We start from the raw sequence: 16,554 nt of genomic DNA, 5'->3' as shown, positions 1-16,554 counted from the left end.
AGTCGCGTGCAGTACAGTTCAGGACACAGCGGTCATACTACGTACGGGTAGCCAGCTGGTTTTGTCTGTTTGATGTTGTTGATTGTTCGCACTGTAAACATGAAAGCCAGATTATTGGCAATTCTGGTAGCAGCGGAGGTTGAAGATCCCCCTGCTAGGAGGAGGAGTGTCATTGACGAGCGGCACGCTTTTCCACCGCCAAGAGCGCTTAAACGCCAGGTGTGCTCCTTGAAAGAGCAGCGCTCCTAGCGCCTCCTTACCATAGAGAATGAATTGCAGAAAGGCGCTTGCTTCTTAAATACACGTGTCCTGTCCACACTAAGACATGCATTACTGAAATCGAATAGAAGAGCAGATCTACTGTAGGTTGAGTTGGACTAGAAGGACGCATACTAACTTAGAAAATATAAGTAGGCTGTCCTGTCTCACACACCCCCCATCCCTCCCCTACCTTGTTCTCCCCCAGGCTGGGAGAGAAGGAGTAGCCTCGTCCCCTGGCTCCGTGGACACGGTGGAAGGGGGTCGCACCGCCCTGGATAACAAGACCTCGCTGCTCAACACCCCGTCGCCGCGCTCCTTCTCTGGGCCGCGGGGGCGCGAGTTCGCCCCCTACGGCTACGGAGAGACCATCAGCACCTACGACAAGAGCGCGCTGAAGGAGGCCGTGTTTGACGACGACGTGGAGCAGTTCCGAGACTGTGAGTCCAGGAGAAAACAAACTGGTGAACATATGGATGGTGTTGTATGGTGCCCACTGTTTTGTGATGATCAGCACATTACTTTGTGAGCCGTATGTAAGTCACACTTTACTTTGGCGTACACACATTTGACCCCTCCCATTCATATATGGGATGCGTATATATTCAAATGTAATGAAACACTTACACTGAAACCATTACAGCTACACTACTGAAAGCCCTCATGTACAATATTGAGACATTCTCCTAAACGCCACTTCAAAAGGGCAGGGTAAACACAGGTGCAAGCAAAACCTTAATGAGGGTTTCCAACTTCCATGATTGGAAGCTGGAAAAACTCATTAAAGTTTTGCTTGCACCTGTGTTTACCCTGCCTTCTCGACACAAAATGGCAGCTGTGAAAAAGGCCTAGTGCAGTCACGCTCACATTCACACCTATGGAGTCTATCCACCTTATTTCTAGCTGCCATGATGCCTGATGGGTGCTTCTTCCGCTTCCGGTGTAATTTTTACACTGTTTTAACTTGACAAAAAAAAACATCTATGAGGATTTTACAGCAGAGCCATTCTGCTCTACAGCCGTGTCGTTCGGGTGCTGGGATAACGTAATGCATTGTGGGTAGTCGGCTACTGTGGCTAATGCTAGCGGCTAGCCTAATAGTTACTTTACATGGCAGTAAAACGCCACTGAATGACCAAATTGATTTAACTTTTAACCATTTCGAGTAACGCTGTTTCCATACGGACCCCCAGCGTTGGTTAGTTGTTTATAACGTGACTATATTTATAACTTTTCTAACGGACTCCAGTTTCCGGTTTATAATTCGGGTCTGCAGCCGAGTATAACAAAGGAAATGGCAAGCTGCAACAACAATAAGTCACGTTAAACCGGACCTTGTACCCACGATTATTTTTTACAGTGGGGCATTCAAAAATAAGGTGGATAGAATCTCCCGTCTTCCTGACTTGCGAACACGTAACCACCAAGGCGCCCCACTCATAAACAACAAAGTCTATCGTGAAGTTTGAATGACATCATGGCACCTCATATCTCCAGTGTTGCAAACTGGATTTCCATCAGGATTCAGGAGTGTAAATGCTATGTGAGACAAGTCACGTGGAAAGAAGTGGCGATGTGTCCGCTTACTCTACAGATCTGAAAGAGAATGGGCAACAAGGGCATGGCTCTGTACAGTCATCTTGACCTTTCCCTTATCATTCGGCCAACCCATCTGTTGACCACCATTGCCCCATTGTGTAGTGTCCTCATGTCACGTCGTTTTGACAACACATGAGAATAGACCCGGCAAGGAACAGTTGGCTTTTACAACTGTTATGGTTTAAATGGGTAAGAAACAAAGACGTTGCCTCAACCAAATTATGGCAACGATTCGTCCAACGGGCTTATTTGAGATGTCATTTGTTGAGTCACAGAGAAAGTCGAAACAAATGGATGTGCGGAGACACACGATTTAGGAATCTGAGCTAAGATGAAACATTATTACTTATAATTACAATTATACTTTTGAGTGTTTGATTCCACAGCTCTGTTGTTGTAAGGCACAAGCCAAGCCTGCGTGTGTCAGTTGTTGTCGTCCTCACATCCTTTGCTATGCACCCTCTACCCCCCCTGAACTCCCCTCTCTGTGTCCCTTCTCCATCCCCTCAACCCCCCTCTCCATCCCCTCAACCCCCCTCTCCATCCCCTCAACCCCCCTCTCCAGGCCGACGTCAGGAAAGTGGCGAAAACAAGATGGCGCCCCCCAAGGTCTTTGGTCCTGGTAAAGACGCCTCCCCTATCTGATTGATTGAGAGATTTAGCGACTGACTGTTCCCTCCAGTCACCCTTTGTCTGTTTGCATAATCTCACTCAACACTCTCCCAAATTCCATCTCAATTTTCCATTGTCTTCTACTGAACTCCACCTGAACCTGTCTTCTATTTAACTCCACCTGAACCTGTCTTCTACTAAACTCCACCTGAACCTGTCTTCTACTAAACTCCACCTGAACCTGTCTTCTCAGCCTGCTCATGTCCTGCTCCTACTGGAGTGCTAGCTAGCTGAATTGGTGCTTTTGCTAAGGGCTTTGGCATCTTCTTCTGTGAACTGAGTGTTTTTGGAGATTGTGTCAGTACATCTATTAGGTCTTCAGACGTCTAGTGTTTTATGGTATAATGTATAATTTGCTATTCTTGACCATTGAAAACCTAGATCACTGTAGCTCCAGAATACTATACACTGGCATTTACTTACTCACACTAACACAGGGGTGTCCAAACCTTTTTAAATGGGGGCCAGATTAGATAATGTGAAAATGCCGGGGGGCCATTTGCTTCTCGCATCGGTTAAAACAAAAATCGCATACAATTGTACTCTAATTTTGTTTACCATCTGAAAACATTAGTTCCACCGGTGCTGTTCCTACTTGGTGCTTGTAAACTGTGTGGTATGTCATCATTAGGGGAATGGAAAAAATGCAAATTGAACTTGCTTGATTAACCAATACTGTGTGGAGGGCCACATACAGTGTATTTTGAAGAGACACGCCGAGGGCCACTTGGAATTGGCCCCCGGGCCGGACTTTGGACATGTCTGCACTAACACATGTAGTGTACAGTAACTTGGCTCACAAGGGCTCAGCATTGAAGGGCACACACACACATTCTAGTAATGACTCCAGCACTGTGATTGTTATAGACCATAAATCTCATCAAGAGCATCATTTTAAATAGAATACTTAAAGGGACACTCCGCCCATTTTCAACCATCTTTGTATCATTAGAACATCAGTAGTATATCAGAAAACTGTAAACTGTTTTGAAGTCTGTCATTTAATTTGACAGTTATTGAGTGTTAAAGTGTGGACCAGTGACATCACTGGTCCACATTAACTCAAATTAATAACGCATTAACTCAAATCAACTCTCAATAACTGTCAAACTAGATGAATGATGAATAGTTTGACAGTTATTGAGAGTTGATTTGAGTTAATGAGTTATTAATTTGAGTTAGTGTGGACCAGTGATGTCACTGGTCCACACTTTAACACTCAATAACTGTCAAATTAAATGACAGACTTCAAAACCGTTTACAGTTTTCTGATATACTACTGATGTTCTAATGATACAAAGCTGGTTGAAAATGGGCGGAGTGTTCCTTTAAGTCCCAAAATGTCGTCCTGACTTGAAGCGCTTACTACATGTTTGGCTGGTTACTGTGCAGTTAATGCAGTATTTCTCATACTAACTCAATGTTTAACTTGACATAATGAACAAACGCACGGCAGTGTCCATCTTAACAAGTCATGTAGTCTCATATTCAGTCTTAAAATGTTATTGTTTTTCATGCCCCCACCCCCCAATGCTGTATAATGACTTCAGAAACTAGCTCAAAAATGTCTTTCTTTGAAAGTTGATTTGCATTGCTAACATTATGTTATGTTATGTTATGTTGATTGGAATATCCCATTAACCACACGGCCCTTTCTCCTCCTCCCCTGCGCCCCTGGTAGCGGTGGGTCAGGACCACTCGGACATGGTAGCCGACCTGCTGAAGGAACTGTCCAATCACAACGAGCGTGCCGAGGAGCGCAAGGGCGCGCTGGTGGAGCTGCTGAAGATCACGCGGGAAGACAGCGTGGCTGTGTGGGACGAACACTTCAAAACCGTCCTCCTCCTCCTCCTGGAGACCCTGGGCGATAAGGATGTACGCTGTCTTAGGGCTGCTGTGTGTGTGTGTTTCCGTGGGTGGGAGGGTGGCTGGTGATGAGCTACTGAGCTACACAGGCAATGGAACCCCGACATACGGAATGCACATTCAAACTAAATCTAGGTGCTGGACAGGACAGTCGCTAGACCCTTTTCACGGGGGCCATTTTGTGTCGAAAAGGCAGAATAAACACAGGTGCCAGCAAAACACTAATGAGAGGTTTCCAAATTCCAATCATGGAAGTTTGAAACCCTCATTAGTGTTTTGCTTGCACCGGTGTTTACCCTGCGTTTTCGACACAAAATGGCCCCCAGGAGAAGGGCCCATTATTTATTACAAGATAGAGTCACACTAGAGATTGCTCCACAGGGGCAATCTGGGAACCCAGAGTCTATTTCAGCTCGTAAATAGACTCTGGGACAGCCGTACCTTTTTCTTTAGGCTTCCTGTACTTCCGCCCGGGACGTCCACTTCCGCGCACCGGTGCCTTTTAAAAACATACATTGCGTCACTTTTATTTTGAATGCTAAAGATAAAAATTTGTATACTGTATATTCACTAGTGTTCGGGACAGGAACTCTTATATTCGGAGCGGCACTGCGCGGAGGCGGAAGTCCCGGGAAGAAGATTATAACACTGTACAGTTAAGCCTAAAAAAAAGGTACGACTGTCCCACAGTCTTATTTACGTGCCGAAATAGACTCTGGGTTCCCAGATTGCGTAAAGCTCTTCTTCAAGTTTTGTTTCAGTTCTTGTCTTCATGCCTCATGTTTTGATTGCACTTATATAGCACTTTTCCAGGCATCCAAAACACTTCACATATCGAGAGGGGGAGGGGCAACTCATCCAGCATTGAGTAACTAGACATAGAACTTTTCCAAGGGTGCACATTTTGTGATTTTCTGTCTTTTTCTCTCTCTCTCATTTTGATTTGTTTGTATTTTATGTGGACCACAGGAAGAGTCGCTGTTGCAATTTATAAACTTGGAATATAAGTTAATGTTATGTCAACTCTGGTAGTGGTAGTACCAGTAGCTCTAGCTACTCAGAAAATGGGTCAGGTTCAGCGAAGCACAGTGACGTTTGTGCAACGCGAGGCGGAGATTTCTCTGTGAATCATCACAGAGCATTCGATAACAGCAACCAAACGTCCAGGAGCTTGTCAATACTCGTGGGATCCGACCAATCAGGAACCAGTACCAAATAATACCGGTGCTCGTTACGCATCCCTAGCTATTAATAATATTATGCTGGGAGACTACGGGTGTGTATGGATATTTTGGATGGCTGCAAATATTCGAATAGCAGTGTTTGTACTGGGATGTATGCTCTTGAGTGTTGTATATTGTCTCCGTTGTAAATGGCTGCCTGTGCCTCTGTTTCCGCAGCATACGATCCGCGCGCTGGCTCTGCGCGTGCTGAAGGAGATCCTGAGGAATCAGCCTAGCCGCTTCAAAAACTACGCTGAGCTCACCATCATGAAAACCCTGGAGGCTCACAAAGACGCCCACAAGGAGGTACGCAGCTGCCACAGCAGTCAGCTCAGATCATAAACGGGAAAAGATGCTATTTATACACTGTGTGTTTTTAAAGAGTGGGGAATATAGATTCTTCAGATTGTAGATTCCAGTGTCTAGTTGTCAAGTGTATAGCTATTCTTCAATGTTAGAGTATCAAAGGGCTTCACTACAGCCACAGAAGAAGAAATGAAAACAACTCCCTCCTAACCTTAGACCCTCCTAACCTTAGACCGTCAACTGATGACATGGAGAAGCCTCGTTGGGAAAACAAGTGAAAGAAACCTTGAGTAGGGCTTCACAGAAAGGGAGGGTAGGGAGGAAGGTTCCTCCCACCAGCATGATCAGGCTCCTCCCACCAGGATGATCAGGCATGCAGTGGGTGCAGATAGTGGGCAAACACAGATTAAATGTCGATAACAAAAGGGAACATAAACAAAATAAACAGAATACACAGTGAGAACGCTTTGCTGAAATGTCCAGATCAACAATAATCAGAATGGAATTCAATCAGAATACCGTACATAGTAGTGAGAACGCTTTGCTGAAACCTCCAGATCAACAATAATCTGAATGGAATTCAATCAGAATACATAGTAGTGAGAATGCTTTGCTGAAACATCCAGATCAACAATAATCAGAATGGAATTCAATCAGAATACATAGTAGTGAGAACGCTTTGCTGAAACCTCCAGATCAACAATAATCTGAATGGAATTCAATCAGAATACATAGTAGTGAGAATACTTTGCTGAAACATCCAGATCAACAATAATCTGAATGGAATTCAATCAGAATACATAGTAGTGAGAACGCTTTGCTGAAACCTCCAGATCAACAATAATCTGAATGGAATTCAATCAGAATACATAGTAGTGAGAATGCTTTGCTGAAACATCCAGATCAACAATAATCTGAATGGAATTCAATCAGAATACATAGTAGTGAGAACGCTTTGCTGAAACGTCCAGATCAACAATAATCTGAATGGAATTCAATCAGAATACATAGTAGTGAGAATGCTTTGCTGAAACATCCAGATCAACAATAATCTGAATGGAATTCAATCAGAATACATAGTAGTGAGAACGCTTTGCTGAAACGTCCAGATCAACAATAATCTGAATGGAATTCAATCAGAATACATAGTAGTGAGAATGCTTTGCTGAAACGTCCAGATCAACAATAATCTGAATGGAATTCAATCAGAATACATAGTAGTGAGAATGCTTTGCTGAAACATCCAGATCAACAATAATCTGAATGGAATTCAATCAGAATACATAGTAGTGAGAACGCTTTGCTGAAACGTCCAGATCAACAATCATCTGAATGGAATTAAATCAGAATACATAGTAGTGAGAATGCTTTGCTGAAACATCCAGATCAACAATAATCTGAATGGAATTCAATCAGAATACATAGTAGTGAGAACGCTTTGCTGAAACGTCCAGATCAACAATCATCTGAATGGAATTCAAAAGGTAGAATGACTGCTCTTGCCTACACTCATCCAAACAAAGTAACATCAAGAAGTATAAGTCAGGCGCCCGGGTGGTGCAGCGGTACTGTAGATTCCCCTTCTACCAACACGTCACACGTTTGAGCCCCTGTGTTACGTCCGGCGCGGTCAGACTTCCATACAGGCACAATTGGCCGTGTCTGCGGGTGAGAAGCCGGATTAAGCGTATTTGTAGCGACCAGGACAGCGGCCATAGTTTGTTCCTCCCACGTGCTACAGTACGTCCTCCCAGTAAAAACCCCTCTCTGTCAGGTGAAACGAAACGGCATGCGACTTCACATGTATCGGAGGAAGCATTTGAGAGTTGAGGGGGGGGGGAGCAAGTCAGGCTGAAAAAGCCAAGAAGGATATCGGCCCAAAGCCAACAAAGAAGCTATTCCCCCTTCTTGTCTTATTACAGCACTGCACATTAGTCTCTTACTCTGACGTCGATGACTCCCTCAGGTGGTGCGTGCGGCCGAGGAGGCGGCCTCCACCCTGGCCGGCTCCATCCACCCGGAGCAGTGCATCAAGGTGCTCTGCCCCATCGTGCAGACGGCCGACTACCCCATCAACCTGGCTGCCATCAAGATGCAGACCAAAGTCATCGAGCGCATCGCCAAGGAGCCGCTGCTGCAGCTGCTGCCGGACATCATCCCAGGACTGCTGCAGGTTCGACACCGGGGCTTTCGCTTCAGTACATTCAGATTCATAGATGTATACGGTGTGTTTTGCCTGTGTTGGATTAAGGACATTGGATTGCACAGGGAAATCAGGACCACGAGAAGAGCAATAAATGAGTGGGGGGGTTATATATGCCAAATAACCGGAAATGTTGAAGAATCACATCTCTAGCAAATATTTGAACCACCATCCTTCAGTGGTGCTTGATTATTTATTTTATTTTATTTATTTATTTATTTATTTATTTATTTATTTATTTATTTATTTATTCATTCATTCATTCATTCATTCATTGGCTAGACATTTAACAGCGTCAACATTGGACAAATCTATTGAAACTAGCCAGATGATCAGCCAGTGTCGTGAGATAATAATTTGAATAAAAATAACAAAATAAGCTTTGATAGGTCTGGAAACGGAGCAAAATCACGTGACCGCTTTCCATTTTTGCAGTGTGGGTTTGTTTATTTCTGAATAATGTTCACAATGTACTGTACAATACTTGATTTCCACGAGGGGCATGAACGCCACTACAGTTCCCTCTGCTCCTCCTAATCCATACTGTGACTGATAGGACCTTGACAGAGCACGGGAGTCTGTGCAGAAACACCCTTGTCCGTATCAAAAAGGCATATTTGGACAGCATGTTCATATTTGGACAGGGGGGAACCCTTTGCCTTATTTGTACGTGGAAATGTTTGCATGCACTCTGCACCCTCTGCTCTCACCTCTGCCACTCTTTTAACTTAACATCATAATTCATTCTATTGATTTGGACCCCAAGATACTTGTTATGAGTATGAGTTCACCCTAGAAGACAGCATGTTTCTCACTGGAAATTATTCAGTGCTATCATAACAACTATGTTCTCTCTGGCCCTGTGTGTGTGTGTGTGTGTGTGTGTGTGTGTGTGTGTGTGTGTGTGTGCGTGTGCGTGTGCGTATGCGTGTGTGTGCGCGTGGGTGCGCGTGTGTGTCTGTGTGTGTGCGTGCGTGCGTGCGTGCATGTGCGTGCCTGCGTGCGTGCATGTAAGTGTGTGTGTGTAGAGGGGGGGAGGAATACACTTCATCCCTGCTGTTAAATCCCTTCAACGTCTTCACTACATTCCTGGTCGCTGCACACTAGCGCCTCCTCTGGTCGGTCGGGGCACCTGTTCGGGGCGGATGGGAACTGGTGGGAATAGCGTGATCCTCCCACGTGCTATGTCCAGCCGGTGAAGCTCCCCGCTGTCGGGTGAAAAGAAGCGGCTGGCAACTGCACATGTATCGGAGGAAGCATGTGTGTACGCCTTTCCCCAGATCAGCAGAGGGGGTGGCGCAGCAGGGAGAATTGGCCAAGTACAATTGGGGAGAAAATGGGGGGTGGGGAAAAAAATCTTCACTACATATATTTTATGAGACAGACATGGACTGCAACCTGACTTTTTGGTGGAGGCAGACAATCACAAGGTTTCGTCTGTTTGTTTGTTTGTTTGTGTGTTTGTTTTCCTTCTCTTGCTAGACACTTAACAGCCTCAACATTGGACACACAAATCCTTCACAAAATAGAATAAATGAGCCCCACACTGCAACAACCGACAAACTAAACTTGCTAAGTTAGTGCATCTTGTGTGCACACTTACAAAGCTTATTTTCGCATTCAGTTTTTGTGAACTAATCTTCTTGCTCTGGCAGGTCATTTTACCTGCACTGCATGAACGAGACCACAGCGCCCGCTGCTCCTCCTCCCAATCCATGACCGATACGACCTTGACAGAGCACGGGAGTCTGTGCAGAAACATCTGTCCGTATCAAAAAGGCATATTTGGACAGCATGTGCATATTTGGACAGCATGTGCATATTTGGACAGGGGGGAACACTTTGCCTTATTTGTACCTGGAAATGTTTCTGTGTACTCTGCCCCCTCTGCTCTCACCTCTGCCACACGTCCCACGTTCTTATTGACCCCCGGTGTGTGTGTGTGTGCGCGCGCGCGCGTGTGTGCGCGTGCGTGCGTGTGTGTGCGCGTGTGTGTGTGCGTGTGTGTGTGCGCGCGCGTGCGTGTGTGTGTGTGCACGCGCGCGCGTACACGTGCACCAGCTTCCTACACTGTGTGACTCTGCCTTGTCTCTCTGCAGGGGTACGACAACACGGAGAGCAGCGTGCGTAAGGCCAGCGTGTTCTGTCTGGTGGCCATGTACTCGGTGATTGGCGAGGACCTCAAACCCCACCTGGCACAGCTCACGGGCAGCAAGGTACCCGCCGCCCACCGCCATGTGCTCGCCGTCTGCCCGCACGTGCACAATGTGCACACGCGTCCCATTTGAACACCGGGGTGCGAGTGCTCGGAACTCGCTTTGGTGTCGGATGTCGGTGTCGGATGCTTTGGCGGGATTGGAGTTTTTGTTTTTTTTCAATGCCAAAAATGGGCTTAGCTGGTGGAATTTGTCTTCTTCACCAGCCACGTTGGCATGTAGCCAGAGATCAGTTGGAGGTTTCATCCTACTTGAGAAAGTGTTTTCCAGAGAGAAAACAGCTGAAGATTCCCTGTGCACAGCAGTGCTTCTCTCCTAGGTGCCAGCTGGTGCAGGGTGAATCACAGTGAATAAAAAAATAATAATAATAATAATAATAATAATAATAAATCAATATTCCAGCATACCTGGAAAACAAACAAGACATTACGTTAAAAGCTTATTCTTTTTAATGTAATCTATTAATAAAAAAAGTGTCTATCCCGGTGTGCACTGGAATATTTATTTATGTATTCCTTTATTCATATATTTATTTATTGATTCACTGGTTTGTAGAGAATGTTCTGCCTTCCATGTTCTGCCAGGAGTCTGTTACATCTCTATTCAGCGTGGCTGAATAAGCAGCCACGTTCTGCCAGGAGTCTGTTACATCTCTATTCAGCGTGGCTGAATAAGCAGCCATGTTCTGCCAGGAGTCTGTTACATCTCTATTCAGCGTGGCTGAATAAGCAGCCATGTTCTGCCAGGAGTCTGTGTACATCTCTATTCAGCGTGGCTGAATAAGCAGCCATGTTCTGCCAGGAGTCTGTGTACATCTCTATTCAGCGTGGCTGAATAAGCAGCCATGGAGAGTTTAGGACGTCCGCAATCAATATCAGTCAGTAATTCCTTTCAAGTTCTCTGTAGTGACATACTCTGACACCTCAATTGTTGCAGCTAATCTGTTTTCAGTTCTCCACAAAATAAATAATAATACAATTCCTTCTTTCCTTCTTGGCGCTCATGTGTCCAGTATTTTCCTAGCACTTGGCTCACAGTACATGGCAAGCCGAGCGTCACAGCAGGAATACTGCCACATATAGGGAGCCAAAGTGAACGTCACTTCCTGCTTCAGCACTGTACCAGAGATTTTCATCCGCCATTTATTTTCCCATAAACATTTCGTAAAATCCTTATAAAATAGTTGTACTTCGTCGAACCAAACGGTTCAGCTAACGCTATAATCGGGAGAGACCATAGAACATTTCACTTGGACCAAAACTAAAAAAAAAACATTGAAAAAATATTTTCTTTAAACCCGCATTTTTTTTAACGTTTTGGTCCCAGTGAAATGTTATGCGAGCTCTCCTGTTTCTAAATATATCTGTACCGTTTGGTTTGAACCACTAAAACTATATTTATACGCATTTTACGAAATGTGTATCGGAAAATAAATGGCGGATGAAAATCTCTGGTACAGTGCTGAAGCAGGAAGTAGGCGGTCACTTTGCCTCTCTATTGTCCCTTGACTCCTCACTTAATCTAGAAATTGAGGCTACTACTGTAATTGCATTCATTCTAAGCTGCTTAGGCTAACAGGCTCAGCTCAATGCATTTAAGTCTAGGTTAATTTTGAAACATTGGGGTTCGTTCGTCCATGTCTGAAAGTGATTCCAGAAGGCCTACTGTACTGAAAAAAACCAACAGTGTCTCATGTCTTTGCTCGTTTGCAGATGAAGTTGCTGAACCTCTACATCAAAAGGGCCCAGACGACCAACAGCAACAGCAGCAGTTCCTCAGACGTCTCCTCTCACAGTTAATGGAGGGAGGATGATGGCTGTCTGTCTGTCTGTCTGACTGACTGACTGACGGTCGCTTCCGTCCGGGACGTCGCCGTGCCTCTTCCAGACTCCGTCACTAAGCTCCACCCCGTCCCGTCACTGAGCTCCACCCCGTCCCCTCCTGAGCTCCACCCCATCCTGTCCCTGAGCTCCACCCCGTCCCGTCACTGAGCTCCACCCCGTCCCATCACAGAGCTCCACCCCATCTCGTCCTGAGCACCACCCTGTCCCGTCACTGAGCTCCACCCCGTCCTGAGCTCCACCCCGTCCTGAGCTCCACCCCGTCCTGAGCTCCACCCCGTCCCGTCACTAAGCTCCACCCCGTCCCGTCACTGAGCTCCACCCTGTCCTGAGCTCCACCCCGTCCCGTCCCTGAGCTCCACCCCGTCCCGTCCCTGAGCTCCACCCCGTCCCGTCACTGAGCTCCACCCCGTCCTGAGCTCCACCCCGTCCCGTCACTGAGCTCCACCCTGTCCCGTCACTGAGCTCCACCCCGTCCCGTCCTCTCATCACAAGCTCCACTGTGCTCTTCTCTTTCCAGGCGACCCGTCAACAGCCCGTTTGGTCATTTACTCCCTGCCCCCCTCCCCTCCTTAACGCCACAAAGTTTTGAATGTACCTGAGGTTTGGCTTAGGAGTTAACGCATTTGGACTTTGCTGTTGGCTTCATACAAAAAGACGCTTTTTTGCTTCCTCGATGGATCCCACAACCTCCACCCATACGAAACCCAAAAGGAGCGGTTCCCTGAGTCCACATCAAATGCAATGGTGCAAAGGGGGCATAGTAAAGGCATTTCTGTCCAATCCCTTACCATGAGGGATGAATGAAATATCATTTGGCTGGCCCAGTGAGGGGAAGAAGCCTGTGGGATGTGGGTCAAAGTCTGGTTTAGGGGGCATGAAAACCAAATATTGCAAGATTGAAAAGTAATTAAGAAAATCCTATGTGAGGGAACAATGTGACAAAAAAAAGTACTGTAGAGTTTGAGAGTTTTAGTTTACTTTTTAAGTTTGTCGATCGTTCTGAAGGGTCGTGGAAGCCATGTGCAGGCGAGCGTCGTCTTTTTTTTTATACTAATTCGTAATTTGCCTAAAATGTCTTAGCCCCCTTTTTCAAGATTGCTTACGCTCAAAAAGGTAACCCGTCCCCCCGAAGAATCTTATTTCAACAACCAAATTGACAATCTTTGGAATTGGTGTCGTAGATCCATATTTTGTGGAATTTGCCCAGTTTCCGCGATCGATGGTGAAATTCACACGTCACAATCGGCAGACGGGGTGGAAGTCGAGCCCGGTCCCGCCAAGATCATTGTGTCGCCTGTCATTTAAGACGGCGAAACGACCCCGCATTGAGCTTGAAACCAGAGACGGCAAGTCGTGTTGTCCGTCAAAACATTGTTCAATCACAAAGTATCCAGTTGTTTTAGCTCATCCTGCTTTGGTCAACAACCCCCCTCCCCCTCCCCCTCCCCCCCCCTTCTCCCCCTCCCCCCCCCCCCCCCCCCCCTCCCCCTCCTCCTCCCCCTCCCTCCTCCCTCTGGTTGCGTGGCCAATTTCTGGCATCTTAACCTGTAAATCTGCGATGCTGCTGCTCAGTGAAAGTGTACTGAGTTCCTTTGTCCGAAGAGGAAGTCCTTCCCTTTGTAAATACTGTTTCCCGGCTCGGTGTTGGGAGAGGGACCAGCGATCAGAGACAGCTGAAAGACATTACCAGGCCTTATTCACGTCTCTCTCTCTCACACACACACACACACACACACACACACACACAGTATTGTTTCTTGACCCGGGACTGCGGAGAGTGAATGGGATGTACAGCACTGTAGCTCTCGATAAATGTGAATTCCACACAGAGTAAAATGATGGACCCCGATGGTGGTGTCGACCCCCCTCGATGATTCGAATGCAGTATTATTAGTCGTTTCATGACGTCGCTCCACCGCTCACCTCCCTCTTAATCACAGCGCCTGCAGTAACCCAAAGTCAAATCCACAAAGAAGTATTTTGTACATAATCTTTTGGATCACCGCTTCGCCAAGTTTTACATGACGTCAAAAACAAAAAGACAAAGAGGTTGACTATCTCACTTGTTTGCACGTTAGCAAAATAAGCTTGCATGCAACCGGCGGCACGCGTTCAACTCTGTGCCGCTTTGATGGGCGGTTTGTTGGCTGTTAAAGTGCACTTGTAACATCTCGTTCTGATTACTCGTCATCTCTGATCTATTGTTTCGGCGGAGGAGGTGTGGCCACATGAACCATCATCATTATGTGAAAACGTTACAGTATGAAGTGCTGACAGTCGGGCAAAACATTAAAGGGACAGCTCACCCTAAAATCCAAATGACATATTTTTCTTCTTAACCTGTAGTGCTATTTATCCATCTATTGTTGTGTGTTCATTGCCTGAGTTTTGGAGATATCGGCCCTAGTGATGTCTGCCTTCTCTCCTATAGACCCTTTTCACGGGGGCCATTTTGTGTCGAAAAGGCAGACTAAACACAGGTGCAAGCAAAACACTAATGAGGGTTTCCACATTCCAATCATAGAAGTTTGAAACCCTCATTAGTGTTTTGCTTGCACCTGTGTTTACCCTGCCTTTTTGACACAAAATGGTCCCCGTGAGAAGGGTCTATGGAATGGAACTGGATGGCACTCGGCTTGTGGTGCTCAAAATGGCAAAAACATACATTTGAGAAACTCAACAGCAATGTCTCTTTCCAGAAATAATGGCCCGGTTACTCAAGATAATCCACAGACCTTGTTATGAGCAGCTTCATGTAGGAACTGTTTTCTTTCCACTGAACTACTCCCACAGCCGCTAGCTAGCTGCAGTTTCATGTAGCAATTAGCTAGCAGCTAGCGGGTGTAGTTCGGTCTAAACAAAATAGTTCCTACATGAAACTGCTCACAAGGTTTGTGGATTATCTTGAATAACCAGGTCATGATTTTTGGAAAGAGACATTGCTGTTGAGTTTTTCAAATGTATGTTTTTGTTGCTTTGACTACCACAAGCCGAGTGCCATCCAGTTCCATTGTATTGAAGGCAGACATCTCTACGGCCGATATCTCCAAAACTCAGGCAACTCACACAAAACGATGTGGATGGACAAATAGCACTACAGGTGAGAGGAAAAATATGTATTTTGGATTTTAGGGTGAGTTGTCCCTTTAACAAGGTTTCGACTTCGGCAGTGCTGAAAATCGTAGCTGGTAGAAGTGTTTCGGGCTGGGTGTTGGAACTAAAATAATTCTATGCTACATCTCAGCACTGTCAAGATCTTTAGTATCAAAGTGAATGTTTCCAAAAGCATTGAATGGTGAGGGAAAAGCGTTCCTGCGTTGGATTCCTGCGATGAGAACCTCCTTCAAGTTCATTGGTTCCCATGCTTTTCGCATCAGGGACTCCTAAAGAGACGTATTCCTGTTTAGAAGCATTTTGTCCCATCTGATGAGATGTTTATTGACAGATATAATTTGGTACATAACATTGGGGAGAGTGGACCTTGTAATCAAGTAATTTTTTTAATTTCTGTCCTCTCATTGTGCTGGCTTCTAGCAAATGAAAGTTAGAATACAGTAATCGTGAAATTGAAGTCGTCTAGATTTTGCTTGGGGACCCCCTGGAGCACTCTCAAGGACCCCTGTGCGTCCCCGGCTCCCACATTGGGAACCAGCGCTCCTGTTGAATGGTGTTTTTATTGATGAAATCCACAGAGTTGGCTATGGCTGGTTCTGTTTAGAAACGCACATGAATGCTAAATGTTACATCATTTGCTCCATCACATAATGCATTCTGCTTTCATTCAACGAGGAAATAAACAATAGGGAAAAATGTTTTGTTTTTAAACTGATATTGAATTTATCCAAGTATCGGGAACAACTATCGGTACTGAAAATAATTTCCAACAATACCCGGCCCTATACACACTCTAGCTGTCTCTCTCTGTGTTCTACCTGATGTTTTCTTTTCCCCCCCGTTACTTTAACAGTTTCAAATCACCGACGAGATTTGGGTTGTTCTCAAAAGAGGCTCCTTTCCAGGTACAGCCGATCTGTTGTTGGCGTAAGGGGGAACGTTTACCAATCACCAAGTCTTGATCCTGCAGAGCGTCTGTTGATACATTGTCGGTCACCGGGAAGAAAATAAGATGGTATTCCTTGCAAACTGTTCACTATGCATGTTAGAATTTGTCTTTCTTTTGTCTCGTTTGGTCATGTAATATTCATATCTGTATTTATATATTTTATTTTATTTTATTATGTTTCATGATAAACTGTACAGAAGGGTTTTGTTAACATCCACCTGTGATAGATTTGCAACAATTAAAAAAAAATGTTTGCTCTAGAAATAAACAGACATGAAAGTTGACCGGTTTACTGGTTATTCAT

General features: G+C 45.5%; 1 protein-coding gene across 1 annotated transcript in view; it reads left to right on the top strand.

Annotated features, from left to right (window-relative positions):
- The window catches only part of clasp1a (cytoplasmic linker associated protein 1a), a gene marked incomplete at both ends in the record, with an annotated part of 181,901 nt that extends 169,759 nt beyond the window's left edge, over positions 1-12,142 (top strand). Inside the window, 6 exons of the mRNA XM_083639560.1 lie at positions 467-698; positions 4,211-4,404; positions 5,796-5,924; positions 7,891-8,097; positions 10,227-10,343; positions 12,056-12,142. Of these exons, the coding sequence (XP_083495686.1) occupies positions 467-698; positions 4,211-4,404; positions 5,796-5,924; positions 7,891-8,097; positions 10,227-10,343; positions 12,056-12,142 (966 nt within the window). The remainder of the gene's footprint in view (positions 1-466; positions 699-4,210; positions 4,405-5,795; positions 5,925-7,890; positions 8,098-10,226; positions 10,344-12,055) is intronic.
- Positions 12,143-16,554: the final 4,412 nt, after the last annotated feature.

The sequence above is a fragment of the Poromitra crassiceps genome, assembly GCF_964638095.1.
Source record: "Poromitra crassiceps genome assembly, chromosome: 6".
NCBI classification, from domain to species: domain Eukaryota; kingdom Metazoa; phylum Chordata; class Actinopteri; order Beryciformes; family Melamphaidae; genus Poromitra; species Poromitra crassiceps.
This window is presented reverse-complemented; position numbering and strand designations above follow the sequence as displayed.